The sequence below is a fragment of the Passer domesticus genome, chromosome 7 (assembly GCF_036417665.1).
Source record: "Passer domesticus isolate bPasDom1 chromosome 7, bPasDom1.hap1, whole genome shotgun sequence".
Taxonomy (NCBI): Eukaryota; Metazoa; Chordata; class Aves; order Passeriformes; family Passeridae; genus Passer; species Passer domesticus.
The window spans coordinates 19305025-19323708 of NC_087480.1; the positions used below are offsets into that span (position 1 = coordinate 19305025).

General features: G+C 56.4%; 2 protein-coding genes across 12 annotated transcripts; both read left to right on the forward strand.

The window, feature by feature from the left end:
• The first annotated feature begins 963 nt into the window (after window positions 1-963).
• On the forward strand, window positions 964-10748 carry LOC135304693 (protein eva-1 homolog C-like). 6 transcript variants are annotated; one of them, XM_064427375.1, is made up of 8 exons: window positions 964-1180; window positions 4151-4350; window positions 7545-7668; window positions 7848-8000; window positions 8148-8363; window positions 8451-8522; window positions 8840-8929; window positions 9629-10748. In XM_064427375.1, the coding sequence occupies exons 1-8, from the start codon at window positions 1099-1101 to the stop codon at window positions 10012-10014; spliced, it is 1323 nt and encodes a 440-aa protein (XP_064283445.1). In that variant the 5' UTR covers window positions 964-1098; the 3' UTR covers window positions 10015-10748. The 6 variants fall into 6 exon arrangements, with proteins under 6 accessions (XP_064283445.1, XP_064283446.1, XP_064283447.1 ...); XM_064427376.1 differs by having other exon boundaries at window positions 8148-8291; XM_064427377.1 differs by lacking the exon at window positions 8840-8929.
• Window positions 10749-13619: 2871 nt separating this feature from the next.
• Window positions 13620-18543, forward strand: CCNB3 (cyclin B3). 6 transcript variants are annotated; one of them, XM_064427381.1, is made up of 12 exons: window positions 13620-14030; window positions 14640-14758; window positions 14829-14924; window positions 15087-15205; window positions 15697-15799; window positions 16114-16215; window positions 16391-16483; window positions 16738-16875; window positions 17307-17462; window positions 17730-17879; window positions 18046-18176; window positions 18327-18543. In XM_064427381.1, exons 1-12 carry the CDS (start codon window positions 14027-14029, stop codon window positions 18397-18399), a joined length of 1284 nt encoding a protein of 427 aa, XP_064283451.1. In that variant the 5' UTR covers window positions 13620-14026; the 3' UTR covers window positions 18400-18543. The 6 variants fall into 6 exon arrangements, with proteins under 6 accessions (XP_064283451.1, XP_064283452.1, XP_064283453.1 ...); XM_064427382.1 differs by having other exon boundaries at window positions 13633-14030; window positions 16117-16215; XM_064427383.1 differs by having other exon boundaries at window positions 13643-14030; window positions 14841-14924.
• The last annotated feature ends 141 nt before the right edge of the window (window positions 18544-18684 follow it).

Sequence of the window (18684 nt, forward strand, 5' to 3'; positions counted from 1 at the left end):
CCCAACAAAGATGTTTTCCCTGGTCCTGCTACGCAGCCCAGAGTGGTGCTAACACTGGGGGTTGCAGGGGGGTGGGCAATTTTTTTTTGCCCCATCAAAACTTTGGGAGAATTTGGAACCCTACTCAATGGGACATTATGACTCACACTCCCATAATCAAGAGGTATGTATTGATGGCACTGTGAGAGCTCCACAGGGCTATGGCATTACCCTCATCACAAGCTCGACACCCACCACCCAGCTCCTGCTGTGGACCCCAGGTGAGGTGTGCTAGTACCCACTGCTGCCACAGCCTCCCCAGCTACCCCTGCTGGGGCAGTGCTGAGCCTCTGAGAGCTGTGATGGCTCCTGGCACTGCCAGCTGCTGCTGTCTCTGCTGATCTCAGCCGGGAGAAGAGCCAGCAGCTCCAGTCCATGGCATTTCCCTCCAGCTGAAGCAACAAACAGGGGTTTAAGTCCTGCAGGTGGGAGGCACAGTATGACACAGTGCCCTCCTCACAAGGTGCTGGAATGCCCAGTACCTGGCCCCACAGAGGCTATGAGGCAGAAACGTGGCAGCAAAGAAGTCCCTTCCCACACTGCTGGGTGCAGGGTGTTTGTCTTTTCTGCAGGAACAGCTGCCTGGGAGGCAGTTCAAGGAGCCTTTCCCTTCCTCCTCACAGAGTGAATGGCCGGACATTTGCTGAGATTGAGATTACAGCACACATTTATCTGGATTTCTGTTTCACCCTGTCTGGGAGAAAGCTAGGGACACTTTGGAAACCTTGTCAAGCCCTGTTCCTCTGCCCAGGGGGAACAGAGGCAGGAGGGAAGGGGCTGCCAGTTTATTTGCCAGCAATGGGATGCCAAGGCACGGCTCACCCGTAACAGGGTGCCCTGGGGGAAATGTTCCTGTGCTGAGAGTGACCCAGCTGTCCCGAGCAGCCCCTGGCCCTAGGCAGCAGGCTAAGAGTGAGTGCACATGCGCTCGCCCAGCCTCGGGACGTCGGCAGGGCAGAGAAGTGAGGCATTGTCCCCGCGCAGTGTCACCCCACGAGCACCACCCCCGCCCAGGCCCCGGCTGGTGCCAGCTGCCGGCTGGGACACAGCGGCTGTGCCATGGCCGGACTGCTCCGGCCAGCAGTAACCCTGCTCCTCCTCTGCTTTGCTGTGCGTCTCGAGGCCAGCCCGGAGCTGTCCGGTGAGTCGGGGTGAAGGAGGGGAGAGGGGAATGCTGAGAACTGTGCTGGTATGATGGGAGGGCAAAGCAACAGCAGTTTGGTGGGGTAGGGACAAGTGAGGTATAAACCATGGCAGGCCAGAGTGAGTTTCCCCAAAATGCTGGGATTTCTTTATCTCCACGCAGGGCTGTTCTCTGAAAACACACTGCACACATCCCACAGCTCTGCTGCACGTGAGAGTGGCTCCCCAGCTCTGCTGTGCTCTCTTGGATAGTTTGCAGGCACAAATGCAACGAAACAAACATCAAGCCAGTCCCTGAGCTTTGCTGAGCATCCCCTCAGCCACGATGCTCATGTCCTCGGTGCTGGGCAGTGTGTAGAGCTGAAGGAGCACTGCCCTGCCAGCCTTCTCTGCTCTGAGAAGGAGAGGGAATCGTTGGGTTGAAGCTGTACCTGGTCCCTAGATGGAGCTGGTGGCTGTGCCCCACCTAGAGCCACTCATGAGAAGGGGTGCTGCAGGGTCCCTGCCACAAGATATGGCATGGGACAGAAGCTCTCCCCAGGGCTATGCAGGTGAACCTTATAGGTGTAGACAAGGCAGAGATTTGGGATCCCTTCTGTCCCAGCTCTTTGAACAGTCAGGACAGGTGCAGGCAGGCTGGGCACCTGGCATTCCCCAGGAATCATCTGGAAACAGCCACACACCTTCCATCTGCTCAGCCGAGCTCAGGTGGGTGAAAGCCTGATGCTGCAGGATGGGCTGTGCTGAGGAGGATGTGATTTCATCTGGGCAGAGCTAACGGCACAACCACAGCACCGGAGACTGAGTCAGCTGTACTGGCATGAATTACCCACAAAGGCTGCCTACATCCTCCTTGACATGGCTCCACCCAAAAAAAAAACATGTCCACAACTGCTCACTGGCCCAAAATAGAGTGATGGAGAAAGCCTCTGCACCCATGGCAATATCGAGCCTCAGTTTTAAAATACAAACCACTGGTGCCCGCAGCTGGCATGACAGCAGAACAGGGTGACTGCCTCAAGGCTGGATTTGGGGAAACCCATTTCTTCTCATATTTCTCCCCTGACTTCCCTGCCACCCTAGGATTTGTCTGAGCCCTCTGCATCCAAGGCTGCCCAGCAGTGGGGACTTTAGGCAGCCCTACATCCAGCAGTGTTGGGTATAGGCAGGTGGGTTTGGAGTCAGTGCTATGCAGAGGTCAAGGCCAGGGTGGCTCTGAAACCTTCAGGAGCATCTGACTGCTGCCAGGTGTGGGGCTGGTGCTGCAAGTGTGGGACTGCTGCAGGGGATGCAGAGGAAGGAGATGGGGGCTGGCAGCCTGGGCAGGATCCTGTGCCACTCACAGGCTCCAGCATACGTGATATGGGGCAACCAGAGGAGAGGGACAGACCAGGGTTTGTCCTGTCCCCTCTTCATGAGCTCTGCACTCCAAGGGTCTGATCCAACTCTGTGCCGTTCAAAGAGGATCTTTGCATCACACTGGAGCTTTGACCTGGCTAGAACACCTTGTCTACTGCCACCTACCCTCCTGTACCTCTCCTTTCCTCTTTCCTCCAGCATGCAGAGAAGCAATCGAGGGCTTGCTTCTGGGATGCTGTGGCCACTCACTTGCTCATCCCAGCTTGTGAGGAATAACGCCAAGGGAGAGATTAACTCCAGGCTGGAGGCAGCTCCCAGCTGCACCTACTGACATCACAGGGAGGGATGCTGACTGCAGATACCAAAGGGTTAGTGGCAGCACTGAAGGCAAAAGGGGCCCTTTGTGCTGCTGAGCCTGGCAGCAGTATGCAGGGAGGGGGGAGGGGAGCTAGTGCTCCCACCTTCTTGTCTTGGTTTGGGGGAGTTTGACACACTGGGGTTTGGGGGACAGGGTGCATGTCCTGCCCTGGGCCCCAGCACCAGCCTGGGGCTGAGGTGCAAGTTCCTTCAAAGACCCCAGAGCTGGGGGGTCAGAAGCCCCATGTTGCCCTGCTGCAGTCTCCCAAGCCTCAAAATGATGCTTCCCCTATGGTTTTGTTTTATTCAAAGATGCAAAGTGCTTCATTCATTCATACACATCACATTTTTTCAGCTTTATTGCTTCTACAGTCTTCTTCAGCAACTGGTGCCTGCTCAGAGCACCTGGCAGCTTGAAGAGCTCTTACAAAAAGACTCCTTGCCCACCCAGTACAGCCAATGCCAACTGGAGCTAATGCTGCAGGTTAAGCCCTTGGAGACACTGCACAGAACAGTCCCACTTTGTTGTCCCCTGTAGGGAAAACAACAGGGGCAGTAGTTTGGGACATGAACTAGGCAGGATTGAAAGAAAGAAGCTTTCTGATGGGAATTCAAGGAGGGAAGGGCCAGTTGCCATTGAAAGGGTTGTGGGCCAGGAATAGTTTGCAGCAACACACTGGGCTTCTTCAGCAGAGACCTGAGGTCAGCTGGGCTCAAGTGATGACTTTGTGGCTCACACTCATCCATACTGACCCAGATAGCTGTGGGAGCTTGCAGCAGCCCCTGGACCCTTCTCTCATCTGGCTCATGGCTCAGCTTGTGACAGACTTATGACAAAGAGCATCGTCCTCACCCTGACTCCCAGAATCATCACTGGAGGACCATCTCTGGCTCACCCTTGTTCTCTCCCCACCATGGCTCCATAACAACACTGATTTTCTCTAATCACTTGACAACTCCTTGTGGGATTTCTCCATCTTCTCTGACTTGCTGTATTGCCTCTATCTTTCCCTTCCTGTTGCTAACCAGCTTAGTTATTCTGTGCTGCTTTCCAGGCTCCTGGCAGCAATTATGTATGCAAAGTTTGCTACAAGCCCATCTTCTCTGCTGCTGTTCTGCTCTGATTTTGTTCACTCCATAAGTGCCTCATCTCAAGACCCTCACTGCCACCAGCACTTGGGTGCCCAAGCGCCACGACTGCTGTGGCCCTGGTGTCTCCTCTGGACAATGGACCCCTGCTTTCCCCTTCCAGGGTATCTGCGCAAGGTGCTGAGGAACCACACTGCCCACACCTGTGATGGAGAGCAGCTCCTCATCATCTGCCCTCATAAAACCACCATCAGCATCCTCGGGGCCTTCTACGGGCGTCGAGTGCCCAGCACCAGCCTTTGCCCCAGCCCCGACAATGCCTCCCAGGAGAGCACCGAGTGCACGTCTGCCACTGCCCACCTGGTAAGGGAGGGATCCCGGGGGCCAGGCTGCACAGCCCTCTGTCTCCACATCACTGAGCTGCCTGCTTGGGCTGGGGGGCTGCAGGCAGTGCAGCCTCCTCATGCCCTGAGGAGGTTTTCATCAGCATCAGGATTACAGAACAATGGAATAAAAGAAGCACAAACACTTCTTGAACTCTGTTAGGGTTGGTGCTGAGACCACTTCTCTGGGGAGCCTGTTCCCAACCACCCTCTGTGAGAGGAACCTTTTTCTAATATCCAGCCTAAACCTGCCCTCACACAACTTCAGCCCATTCCCTCGGGTCCTGTCACCACAGAGGAAAGATCAGTGCTTGCTCCTTCTCTTCCCTTCATGAGAAAGTTGTAGACTGAAATGAGGACCTCCTCAGACTCCTCTAGGCTGAACAGGCTAAGTATCTTCAGCCAGTCCTCATAAGGCTTCCCCTCAAGGCCCTTCACAGTATTTGTTGCCCTCCTTTGGATGCTCTCTAATAGTATCTTTCTTATATTATGGTGACCAAAAATACACACAGTATTCAAAGTGAGGCTGCCCCATGCAGAGCAGAGATGCACAATCCCCTCCCTGGCCTGGCTGAGCCTGATGCCCCCAGGAAAAGGTTGGCCTTCCTGACTGCCAGGGCACTGCTGCCTTATATTCAGGTTGCTGTTGACCAGGACCCACAGCATACACTCAGTCCATACACCCAGGGTTGCTCCTTCCCAGGTGCAGAATCCAGCACTTTCCCTTGTTGAATTTACTGTGGTTGGTGATTGCACAGTCCTCTGATTTCTTGAGGTCTCTCTGTCAGACCTCCCTGCCTTCCAGAGAGTTAACAGTCCCTCAAAATTTTGTATCATCTGTGATTCACTGTGGGGCCCTTTTCCTAGACCATTTTTGGAAGTTAAGGGTAGAAGAGATGTTCTGCCATGTGTTCCAGAGTAGAGCCTGGCAGGAGGCACTGCTGTGTCCTGAGACGGCTTTTGGAGAAATCCCACAGGAAGCAGCAGGCTCAGATAATGCCCTGGCATCTGGGCTGGCTTCTGGGAGAGGGGCTGCGCCATAGCCAGGCTGTTGGGCTCATGCAGTGAGACAGGACCCCCTGAGATACTGCACTCACCCCTGTGGCTGCATCCCCTGGGATTGGCACAGAGCTCGGCTCTTCCCCAGCCAGAAGCAGCACCCATCTGTGCTGGCAGGTCCCAGGGACTGCATTAGTGACGCAGACCAAAGGGGTGCCTGTTTGATGGCAGCAGTTGGTGCAGGGGAAGGGTAGGAAAGCAGAGGCTGACAGAAGAAAATAGATGAAATCTCCTCAAAGCTAATGCCTAGGTCCCTAGATGGGGACATAATTTCATATGCTGCTTTTCTAAGACCCTATTCCAGCTCCTCGCTAGGGCTGGGGCAAACCTGCTGCAAAGCCAGTGACTGCAGCTGCCTACAAGAAAAGTGGATGAGCCAGTGCTCTGCTTAGGAGCTCACAGGGCTTTCCTGCCCAGTCCTGCTCCAACCATACATCCCCTCCTGGGATCCTGCATGTTCCAGGAGCTCTGCAAGCACCAAGCCAGACCATGCTGAAACAGCACCAGGCTGGTCCCATGAGCCACTTGGCAAACAGGTCAGGATCCCCCTCTCTGCGGGATGGAGAGCATGGCCTGGCGCAGGTGCTTGGAAACTGAAGGGCAGGTCTGAGAGCCGGTCTGTGTAGCTTAGGTTCATACTGGGTAAAGGGTGGGGTGGCCATGTTGGCACAGGGCTGGAATACATGCTGCCGCTTAAGGAGCAGGGATGTCTGGAGCAGAGAGCGAAGAGAGAAAAGCTGCTGCCAAGTCTCAGCTCTGTTTAGGCAGCAACTGGGAAGAGAGATTGCTTGTGTTTCCTTAGTGAATTTCCGTTCTGGCAGGCAGTGAAGACCAAGCTGAGGCTCAGTCCTGAGCTGGGCGGGAGGGACAGGGACAGAGGAGGGGAATGAGGGATGAGAGGAGGCTCCGTTGTGGGTGCTGGGATCCCCCCGCCTGAGTCACGAAGAGGTAGGAAGGGGACCCCCCCCCCCCCCGTCAGCAGCCTCTGCTCCGCTGCGGAGCCACTGCTGTGGGACTTGTGGGGGCAAAGAGGGGAACAGAGGGGCAGTGAGTCCCACAGCCACCTAAGGCCGGGCTACCCAGCGACTCCTACCAGAGCCGAGGGCACGGCTCGGGCGCGTGTGCAGGAGGAGAGAGGGACCGCGGCCACCTCGGTCACGGGCGGGGCCCGACCGGCCCGTGGGTGAAACTCAGACCCCACCTCGTGGCCGCGCGGGGACATTGCACGGACCGCGGGGACGCGACCGATGGGGCCGTGTCAGCACGCGCCTGCACGGGTGCTAGAGACACGTGGTATGGCACGGTACGGTACGGTATGGAACGGGATGGTACGGGATGGGATGGTGCGGTACAGTATGGAATGGCATGGTACGGTATGGAACGGGATGGAACAGTACGGTACGGTATGGTATAGTACGATATGGAACGGGATGGTACGGTACAGTACGGTACGGTACGGTACGGTATGGTATGGTACGGTATGGAATGGCACGGTATGGTATGGAACGGTATGGAACAATACGGTACAGTATGGTATGGTATGGTATGGTATGGTATGGTATGGTATGGTACGGTACGGTACGGAACGGTACGGTACGGTACGGTACGGTATGGTACGGTACGGTATGGTATGGTATGGTATGGTACGGTACGGTACGGAACGGTACGGTACGGTACGGTATGGTACGGTATGGTATGGTATGGTATGGTATGGTGTGGTGTGGTATGGTATGGTGTGGTATGGTATGATTGGTATGGTATGGAATGGTATGGTATGATTGGTATGGTACAGTACGGTACGGTACGGTATGGAATGGTGTGGTATGGTACGGTACGGTACGGTATGGTACAGTATGGTATGGTACTGGGATGCCAACACAGGTAGTAGCAGCTGTGTAGGACACATAACTCACTGTGGGTACAGGGGGGGAACTGATTCAGGGACAGGCACTGGAATTGGGATGTCTGCATCGGGGTGGGCAGGAGCAGCTATGGAACACTTCCATGGGGTGAGAGGCCACTTCCCTGAGTGTGGTGATGGCACTGACGCACAGGAGGTGAGAACAGCCTCAGGACTTCTCACCCAACTCACACCTGTTCCACTCTGCTCTCCAGAAGCTGCTGGCTGAGTGCCAGGACCAGCAGTGGTGCCAGTTCTCAGTGCACAGCCAGGTCTTTGGACCAGACCCATGTCCTGGGACACACAAGTATCTCATCGCATCCTACAAATGTCGGCCAGGTGAGGTGGAGCATGGTCTGGGCAACACTGCATGGGCTCTCCCTGACCTCAGCTGCTCAGAAAGAGGCAGGAAGGAGAGCATGGCTGCTCCTGCACCTTGCAGCCCTATTTCAACCCTTCCCTTGGCCTAAGAGAGGTGATTCAGGATGCATCAGGGCCTCAGCAATGTCACTCCCTAGGGAACCATCGGGTCAAGACCGTGTGTGAGAATGACAAGCTCAGGCTGCAATGTCGACCAAAATCCATCCTGGCCATTTATTCTGCAAGTTATGGACGATTCCTGCGGGGCAAACCAGAATGTGATGTCTTAAACACAGGAGAACCCCATATAGGTATGCCAGAATGGTTTGAGACAGAAATGGGGCAGGAGTCATGCAGAGAACTGGGCTGTACCTGTGTCCCTTTGCCTCTGCTGGCTGATGCCCAGCAGGGAGGGGCAGGCAGCTCTGCCTATGGGTCCATGTCTCATATCTCTGCAGAGTGTGTGGCTCCAGATGCTCTGCGCAGGGTCTCCAAGAAGTGCCACCGCAAGGGGAACTGCACCGTGGCTGCTGACAAGGCCACCTTTGGGGACCCGTGCCTCCCTGGCATGAAGAAGCAGCTGCGAGTCTCTTACACCTGTGGTGAGAGCTCCCCACAGAGCCAGGGGCACAGGGGCTACTGGTGGAGTGTCTGCTCTGCCCACCCCATGCCAGGCAGGCAGGGGCATGGGGCTACCCAGGGAGGTAGGGGCTGCAGGGGAGGAGCAGGGTGGTGATGCTTGGTGTGTGCTCTCCCTGCAGTGCCCAAGCAGCTGCTGGAGGAGGTGGGCCCTGACACCTCAGACCCCTTCCTGCTCTCGGACTACATACACGGTAAAGTGGGGAGAGGAAGGTTACACCACAAGCAGTGCGGCACCATGTCTGTGCCGGGGTGAACCAGCCCTTCCATGGTTTGTCTGCATCCCTGGTACCCGCTCCAGCCTAGCATCCCTGTCCCATGGTGGAAACCATCCCTTGGTCAGTGCCCATTCTGAGGGGATGGAGGTGGCATCTGCAGGGTCATCCCTGTGGACAGGAGAGCACTTGTGCAGGAAGGATGGGAGTGTGGTATGGGCAAGGACAGGCAGGAGCAGGCAGCCAGGACACTGAGAGCACCTCGTGCCTCAGCCTGCACCCCCTTGTCACTGCAGGTGGCTGGTACAAAGGGCCCAGGTTCTCCAGGCTCCAGGAAGACCGCATGATTTTTACTAGCTCTCTGGCAGCTTTTGCTCACCTTTGGGGTATGTGGCCTCCCTGGGTCTCATGCAGCACCTGGGGAAATAAGGCAGGCTGGGGGGTGGCTGACATCCCAAGTGGCCCCAGCTCAACCCAGGGCTCATCTCAGAGGCAGCCAGACCCCAAACCTCTCCAGCAGGGCCAACAGGCACACGAAGGAGCAGGGCACCAAGTGCCAGTGCTGGGTTTGGGGTGGACAGGTAGGGTGGGAGCTCAGAGGTGGAACGAGCCTCAAAGTCCCACAGCATCAAGAGTCATGGTATGGCTACAGTCCTGCCTGTGGACCTTCCTTTTCCAACAGGCCAGATTACCCACTGTGTCTTTTCCTTCCTGCCCTGTCTGCAGGCACTGATGGAGACCACCTTTCTGCAGGCAAAAATTTCCCTTGCCAGAGGAAATTACTCATTTAATTCCCCAAGGGATTATTCTTTCCCCTGTTCTACCTACCCCACATACCACTGGAGGTTTTCTTTGGGGAAAGGCCCATTTCAGGACTAGTGGGTGCTGATCAGGCTCTAGGTGACACTTCCACAGTCACTGGGGCAGAGTCTGTCCTGTCTCTGCAGCCTGGGAGGTGAGGGCATCCCTGCTCCCCTCCTCTTACTCCCATATGCCTGGCAGAGGAGCTTTGCAGGCACTGGTACCCCACAGACTGCAGATCAGAGCAGTTTGTACCCTGTGTCTTTCTTTCCTTTTCCCTTCAGGTGTTCCAGAGAAAGTTGCCCTCTACTTTCTTTGTGGAGTCTCAGGAGGCCTCATGCTGCTGCTGTGCATCATCAGCCCCAAAACAACCTTCCTCCAGGAGGTGAGGGAGGCTCTCAAAGACCCAGAGCTGGGGAGCAGCTCAGAGCTGGGCAGGACAAAGTTGCGGGATGAGCAGGATGAAGACATCCCTGATGACAGCTCCTCAGACTCCTCCTTCCGCCGCCTCACCCGCACCTACCGGGCCACTGACAGCATCTTCGGCCCTGAGCTGACGGCAGCTATGGAGGGAGCAGTGGAGCACCAGGGCCACAGTGGGGAGGAGATCTGGATGCCCAAGGAGTCAAGCCCATATGCCATACACAAGATCAAATCGGCCACCAAATAAGAACTGGAAGAAAATGGTTAGAGAGCAGGAGAGGAGTGCAGGCTCAGTGGGATCCAACATCAGAGAGACATAAGAGTTCAGGCTCCTTGGGGTGACTGGACATCCCGAGCAGCAGCAGGGTCATGGCAGCTCCAGTGTGTCCATCAACCAGCTGGGGGTGACATGCAGACCCTCAGTGTGTTGAGGAGTTGTGTAATGGTTCTGTGGGCCATGGGCTCCTTTGCCACAGATGCCACCAACCCTAACCTAACCTCCCTGTTCTCAGCTTGCATTGTCTGGCTCTAGAGTTTAACCCTGATCAGCTGTGCCAAGCCCACCCTGAGCCCTTTGAAGCTGCTTGCTCCTATTTCTCCTTGGGTACTGGCTTCCACTCCTGGTGCTGCAAACACACCCTGCACTCAGGCACTGTGTCAGCAGTGGAGAGGAAGGAATGGCGAGGATATAGGAAGAGGCAGGTGCAGTGGGTGTGCAAGCACAGCAGGCATCACCAGCACAGCCCCACCACGGTGCATGCCATGCAGCCCTGCTGTGCCAAGGGAGCTGCTCCTCAGGCTGGGGCCACGGGCAGCTCAGCATAACACAGGCTGTCACCTACCTGCAGGCATTCAGGAGCTCTGTCACCCCATGTTGCTCTATGCTTTCCTCTCTACTCTCCCCAGTGGCAGGAGAGCCCCAAGTTTTAACTTGCTGTGTTTTGTTCCAGCGAATAAATGCAACAGCTCTTAGGCACAATATCTCTCCCTGACCTTGGTCATTAGTAATGAAAAGGGGAAAAAGGAAGAGGCAAAGTTCAGCCCTCCCTCTGCAGAGAAGTATCTTGCCTCCCATCAGCGCTTCTGGTACTGGGCAATGGGAAGCAACAAGTTGGGCCTGTTTTACCACAGGAAAGAATAAGGAGAATGGAAAGGGGAAAAGCAGTCCATCTGGGTCACAGGAATGATGCTTCCATGTCCTTGCTGCTCTTCTTCAGCCTGGGGCTTCCCATCTGGTAAGCAATCCTGGAGCAAAGGTCCCCAGATGCAGAGGGGCTTCTCAGCAGTCCTGCAGTGCCAGGAAGCCAGGCTGGGGCTGGGGTCTGCTCCAACTCAAAAAGGCAGTGCAAGTTTTTTTAGTGCTGTGGGAAGAGGCTGCTTGGAAGCAGCAACCCAGCTCTCCTCACAAAAGGGACTTGCTAGGCACAAATGCTCTTGAGCCAGCACACAGCAAGAGTCTAGTGGGAGGAGCCAATGACCTGCATGATTTGGGGGTTTGCTGAGGGAATGTCAGAGCCCAAGGAGAGCTTGCAGAGGTGTCACCTCCAGCTGGCCCCCAGCATCCATAGATTGTGAGCAAGAGTGAGACCACAGCCTTGCCTCAATGCTTGGACAGCTGGCACACCTCCTGCTGCACACGCATGGCTTCACCTTGCACTTCTTGCTCTCCTCATCTTTTCTCCCACATGCCCCATGTCCAGGGGCAAATTCAGCTTGCATGGTGGGAGTCACACCTCTGCAGCAGGGCTGGGATTCCCAAGAGCCTTGCCAGGAGCACCAGCATGGCAGTGCTTTAGAGACTGGAAAAGCCTGCTTCCCAGTGCCAAGCCTGGGCAGGATAGGCAGACATTAACCTGTCCCAAAGCAGGCAGCTCATCCCAGCCTCCAGGGGGCTGTGGCGAGACTTGGATGGGAGTTTTGCCCGATGATCTTATCCCACAGGACAACCACTGGCAGTGGGATACGTCCTGGCTCTGCCTGGCTAGTATGCACCCAACCTGTATTTTTGACTGGGCTATGCACTGCCTTAACACGCGCAGGGAAAGGCAAGCACCTGCATCCCACAGGATCCCAAACCAACAGCAAGCAAGCCTCAGGGAGCCCCCAGGCCAAGTAGTAACAGAAGTAGTAACACGGGGGGGAGCTGGGTCTTGAGAGGACAAGTCGCTAAGGAGGGAACAAGGCGAGATGAAGCTGCAGCAACCCTGACCAGTTTTGGGGACTGAAGGGACCCAAGACGTGTGGGACCCAGGTTTAAACCTCCACGTGTGAGCAGAATTATGCTCCAGGCTGTCCATGGTCCAGGTGGACATGGACATGCTTTCTGCTGGAGATGTGGCAGAGCTGCTGGCATGCAGCTCAAGCCATGTGCCTGATCCTGCCCATGTAGCTCTTGGGCAGCAGGTTTAAATCCCCTCACATGCTGGCACTGCTATGTTTCCCTAGCCAGGGTTTCATCAGCTCCACCCATAACAGCAGCACATGAGTGTGTGATTATCTGAAAGGATTTTCTTGGGTTAAACTTAGGAATTTGAAAGGTTTTTCTGGGAATCTGGTGGCCGAGGGAAGCTCTCCTCTGCTGCAGTGCTGAGCTCTGCTGAGTTTAACTCAGTGGGGGCTTCACTTGTGCCAGATCTCAGTTTAGTTCTAAAGCCCCCAGGAGTTGCTGATTGTACAGGACCACTGCATGGTGGTGGCATGAGAGCAAAGAACTTTGCAGGAAACTCACAAAGGAGCAGAGTGATACAGTGAGCACCAAGTATACAAAAATGGATCATGTGTCTCACACATGAAAAGTGGGTGGCTTTTCCAAGACTAGTTTATCAAGGAACAAAGCAAGGTGTGGGTGTGAGGAGTCTCATGCATTTCTTTCCTGATACATGGAAATTGACTTCAAGCCAACTGACAGCCTGAGCAAGCCTTTTCTGAGCTCTCCCTGCCCGGAAGCATGGCACGGGTCTCCCCAAGAACTGCAATGCCCTCAAGGCTGGTCCTTGATACACGTAGTGTTCTTACCCTCAGCAGATGTTCGATAAGCGGCCGGTATCTCGTACAACCCTGTAGAACAGTGACTATGACATGTGCCTTGGTAACTTTGACCCTGTCCTGGTCGCTGTGGATGATGGGGCAGTCCCAGTGAGCCTCACCCTGAGCTTGGTCAGTCATGCCTGTACGACACCACATGAACAGTGCTCCTGTGCTACCTCAGACAGTGAAAGTAGGGTTAGACTAGATATAAGAAAAATATCTTCCCTGTGAGAAGTGAGGGTGGCCAGGCCCTGGCACAGGGTGCCCAGAGCAGCTGTGGCTGCCCCTGGATCCCTGGCAGTGCCCAAAGGCAGGCTGGACATTGGGGTTTGGAGCAGCCTGGGACAGTGGAAGGTGTCCTTGTCCAGGGCAGGGGGTGGAACGGTTGAGCTTAGGGTTCCTTCCCACCCAAACCGCGATTATCCAAGAGATCCGAGCCCTCTGTTCCCGACACTGGGTCAAGGAAGGTGCACGGGCAGCACACCCTGTCCCCCAAACCAAAGTTCCCCGGCCCGGTGGGAAGGGGCACCCCAAGGTCTGGGACCCACAGCCTCGGCTGCGGACGGAGGCAGCGGACCCAGCAGCCCGCGGAGGCCGCTGCACCCGCCCGAAGGACAGCCAGGAGGGGCCGCTGCACCCGCCCGAAGGACAGCCAGGAGGGGCCGCTGCACCCGCCCGAAGGACAGCCAGGAGGGGCCGCTGCACCCGCCCGAAGGACAGCCAGGAGGGGCCGCTGCACCCGCCCGAAGGACAGCAAGCAGGGGCCGCTGCACCCGCCCGAAGGACAGCAAGCAGGAGCCGCTGCACCCGCCCGAAGGACAGCAAGCAGGAGCCGCTGCACCCGCCCGAAGGACAGCAAGCAGGAGCCGCTGCACCCGCCCGAAGGACAGCAAGCAGGAGCCGCTGCGACCCGTGCGGCGCGGCCGCCACGCCGCCCTCCGGCCTGCAGAACGGATTTAAACGGCGCCCGCTCCCACCAATCACTGCCCGCCCGGCTCGGCGCTCGCCCCGCCCCTGCCGCATGCTCGCCTTTCCATTGGTCACCGGCGTTGAATTTTAAACCCTGCCGCCCTGCCCCTTAGCAACTGCATCCCTCGGCGCCCGCCGATTGGCCGCCGCCTGGCATCGCCTCGCGCTCTGATTGGGCGAGGCTCGGCCAGTGCTGGCCGGCCGCTACCGAACTGCTACTTTCAAAAGCGCCGGGCCGGAGGTGCGGGCACAGCGCACCGGGCATGGGTGAGTGGGGAGGGGACACCCGGCATGGGTGACTGCGGGGGCTCCCCCCGGCTACGGGGAGTGGGGCCTCTGAGGCTGCGGGGGAGTGGGCAGCGCTGGGACCCCTAGTTGGTGGCAGGCGTGGGGATCCTGGAGAATGCAAGGGAATTAGGGCTTCCAAGATCCCCAGCTTCCCTGAGAACGCCGGGGGATGCAGGAGAGACGGGAACTTTGGGACTCCCGACTCCCCCAGAGAACGCTAAGGGTTGTGGAGAGTGGGGATCTCCAAGACTTCCAGCTCTCTGAGGAAGTGCAAGCCCTTGCCTCCTTCTCTGGGATGCAGGAATCTGGGAATTGCCTGTCCCCTTTACCACCTCACCCAGCAGAGTGCTTTTGCTGGTGGTCTTTGGGGTCTGTATCCCTTCCTCCCTGGAAGCACCCCTAGCCAGATTTGTCCCTCGCCTAGGCTTGTCTTGGGGCACCACCCACCTGCCATGCTCAGGAAAGAGGTCAGTCCTGCTGTGCTAACCCCCAGGAGGGACAAATCTCCCCCTGTGCTGGCCTAAGCTGGGAGGGTGTCCCTGGAGGCAGGTGGGTAGCAGCCCCCATCACATCATGCTTTGCCCCCAGCTTGCTCACAGAGACCAAGGGAGAGGATGCCATTGCCACGCAATGCCAAGATGCTGACCACCAAGCAGTCCCGAGCAGGCAAGGTAGGCCCTGCTGCAGAGAATGTCGATCCTGAGAAGGTGAGCACCGAGCCAAGCGAGGGCTGTAGGGGGGGCTCCTGTGGGGCAGCTGACCACCATCTTCTAACAGCCTCTATTGCAGGAGGAGAGCTGTCATGCCAAGAGGTCTTCATCCTCACCCCAGGGCGGGCCCAAGAAGAGATCAGCATTTGGAGACATCACCAATGTGAGTGCTTCTGTGAGTGTGGGGGCTCTGGTGCCCCCTCTGAGCTCCCCACGGTGGGGATGGCATTCCCCATGCCCATTAGGAAGAGGAGAGGTCTCCCTGCAGGGCATATCTTGGTTTCCACTGTGCAGCCCCTGCATGCCCCTGTTCTGACCCAAACAGGCTCGCAAGAACCAGGTGGTGGCAGGGAAGAAGGAGGCTGTGAAGGTTGCTCCACCCAAGGCGCAGAGGGCACATAATGCCTTAGGGGTGGCCAAGAACAATGAGATCAACCTAAAAAAGTGAGTAGCTGGGGGCAGGGGCTTGCTGCAAACTTGTCCCATGGGGACAAGTAGTAGGGGCTTGTCTTGGGTGATGGAGGCTGAGCCAGATGCAAGAGGGAAGTAGTATATCTACTATAAATGGCATCAGGTTGTGGCAGGAGAGGGTTAGGTTGGATATTAGGAAAATTTTCTTCCCTAAAAGGGCTGTCTAGCCCTGGCACAGGCTGCCTAGGACAGTTGTAGAGTCACCTTCCATGGAAGGATTTAAAAGTCATGTGGATGTGGCCATTGGGGACATGGTTTAGTGGTGGGCATGGCAGTGCTGGGGGAACTGTTGTCCTCAATATCATTAAAGGTCTTTTCCAACCTAACTGGTTCTAGGACTCTGTGGGGATATTTTAGGAGTGCTTTTGCCCCTTCCTGAAGCAGCAAGAGCCTCTGGAAGGCCCCTTTTCAGCCAAGAAATTTTGTCTTCTCCCAGCAATGATTTATGCTCTTGTCCTTCCTAGGTCAATGAAGAAAACTCCCCCAACAGCTCCTGCAGAGCCCAGAGTGGATCCTGTGCCAGAGAAGCCGGTGTTTGTACAGGAACTGAAGCCCCCTGAGCAGAGGGTAGGGACCCTGGCCTGCAGCATTGCCCCAGGCCCATCACAGCACCAGTCTGTGGCTGCCACTGGTGGTACTCAGGCACCAGGCAGTGCTCTGGGCCTTGGAGAGACTTCAGCCAGGGTGATGGAAAGCTGGGGAGGGGGACAAAGTGCACCACCATCTTCCTTCCAGAATCCTTCCCTGGGAAAGAATGGGGCAGGGACTGCAGGGTGATGAGGGCAGGTGGAAAAGGGGGGTGCAGAGGAGCAGCAGCCTAACCCCAACAAGGTGACTGGCACTTACAGGGCCTCCCCCTTACTGCTGCCTCTCCATGCCAGCAGGTGCCAGCAGTGGAGGACATTGACAAGGAGCAGCTGGGTGACCCCTACGCCAATGCAGAGTATGCCAAGGAGATCTTTGAATACATGCGGGAAAGAGAGGTGGGTGATGCCTGTCCAGGGGTTGACAGCCCTGTCCAGGGAAGGAGTGACTGCAGGCAGGTCCACTGACTGCCCAGAGGCTCTGACTGCCTGGCAGAGGACTGCACAGGGTGAGAAGGGGCTTGTGTGAAGGTGGGGATGTTTGCCCTGTCCCTGACAGCTGGCTCTTTGGCAGGAAAAATTCATGCTTCCTGACTACATGGAGAAGCAGACAGACATCAGTGGGGACATGCGTGCTATCCTTGTGGACTGGATGGTGGAGGTGCAGGTGAGAGGGCACAGCTTTCTGCAGAGCAGCCCCCATGCTGCCTTTGGCACGTGTGACCTCTGTGCTAGCAGAGGCTCCTGCAAGCATTCCCAGTGCAGAACAGATCCTCCCCCTGTGTGGGCTAGGAATGAGCCTACATCCCTCCCTCTGAGCCTGGCCCATAGGTATCCCTGGCCTCTGTGAGAGCTGAAGGGGTTGGCCAGGCCTAACTTCTGTCTGACACTCTGTTCTGACCCCCACTCTCATTCTTGAAGGAGAACTTTGAGCTGAACCACGAGACACTGTACCTGGCTGTGAAGCTAGTGGACCACTACCTGGTGGAGGTGGTGAGCATGAGGGAGAAGCTGCAGCTCATCGGCTCCACTGCTATCCTTATTGCCTCCAAATTTGAGGTGACTCTTTGTGTGCTCTCCTGGGGTGCAGGGGTAGAGGGGCTCTGCCTCTATGGTCCCTGGCAGGGGGTTTAGAGAAGGCCAAGTTACTGCCCTGAGAGCTGCCAGGGTGGCATGTCTATCATGTTCCTCCTTCCTGTCCCAAGGGCTGCAAATACAGTCATGGCAGGCTGAAACTTGTGTCCAGGCGTCACTGGAGAGCCAGCTTCTCTCTGCTTTGCACAGACCATCAAGATACCTTAGTTTACTTAATGGAGCTTAAGCCAAGGGCTGGAGGAGTATGGACTTAACAAAAGTCCCACAGGGTGTTAACAGTCCTTGCTGAGTCCAGCAGCACGTGGACACTTACAGGGCCTGCGGGATGGTGAGGATCTCCTGAGTGAGGCCAGGATGAGCCCCCGTTAGGGTGCTGAGCGGCTGTGCCCCTACAGGAGCGGTGCCCACCATGTGTGGATGACTTCCTCTATATCTGTGATGATGCCTACAAGCGGGAGGAGCTTATTGCTATGGAGATGAGCATCCTCAGCACCCTCAAGTTCGACATCAACATCCCCATCCCCTACCGCTTCCTGCGGCGCTTTGCCAAGGTGAGTGCCTTCGGAGGCTGGGCTGGGTGTCCCCAGGCACCCCTTCTGTTGGCTCCAGGGGACTGACTCACATCGCCAGGGCTTCAGGCTCCCAGCTGGCAGCAACGAAACTTCATCCAGGCCCCCTCAAAAGGGTTTGGGGCATGAGGATGGGTGTGTGTGATCTCTGACCTGTGCCCCAGAGGCTGCATTCTAGATCCTAGAAAGGCTGGGAAGGGGAGCAGCATTTCTCAAAAGGCTGAGCCTTTCCCTGCCCACTGGCTGCAGTGTGCCCGTGCCACCATGGAGACACTGACGCTGGCCCGCTTCCTCTGCGAGATGACCCTGCAGGAGTATGACTACGCCCGTGAGAGCCCCTCGAAGCTCGCTGCCAGCTGCCTGCTGCTGGCACTTACCATGAAGAACCTTGGGGGCTGGGTGAGTACTATCCCTGCTGAGACACCCTGGGAGGCACCGCAGGGGGACGCAATGGACTAGTGAGTGGGATGATGCTAGGGCTATGATCAGATTTGGATGCTGGACAGGGAAGATGATGGCTGTCCTGTCATTGAGGACACAGCTTAGCCCTGCTGTCCCCTTGCAGACCCCTACACTGGAGTACTACAGTGGGTACAGTGCCCAGGACCTGCACCCCCTGGTGAAGAGGCTGAATTTCCTGCTCACATACCAGCCCCGTGACAAGCTGAATGCTGTGCGCAGCAAGTACTCACACAGGTGAGAGTCATGGGGCTCTGTCTCAGGCCTGTCCCTGCCGCTGGGAGTGACACCACCAGCATGCACCCTGGGCTTCTGTAGGGATCTGGAAGCACTGGTGGATGGGTGTCAGGGCTGTGGTTGAGCTCTAAGCCAACGTGTTCCTTCCAGGGTCTTCTTTGAGGTTGCCAAAGTCACCCCCATGGACATGCTCAAGCTCGAGGAGACGCTCACTAGCTCCTAGCCCTACTCTGTGAATAAGCCTGTAAATAATGGGGTACCCTCAAGCAGGGTGGTACCATGTACATAAGTAATAGTTATTTTAACTGAGGAAGAGGTGGGGGGGAAAAAAGTCATATGTAACTGTTAATAAAATGTGTTTGTTGTACATGCTGGCACTGGAGACTATGAGCCCCAGCACTGTACTTTCCTGTGTTGTGATGAGACAGAAGGTGAGAGCACAGTGACTGGTGGAGAGCAGGAAGCTCAGGGGTGAAGGCTGGAAAGGTATTCTCAATTCCCTCCTCCC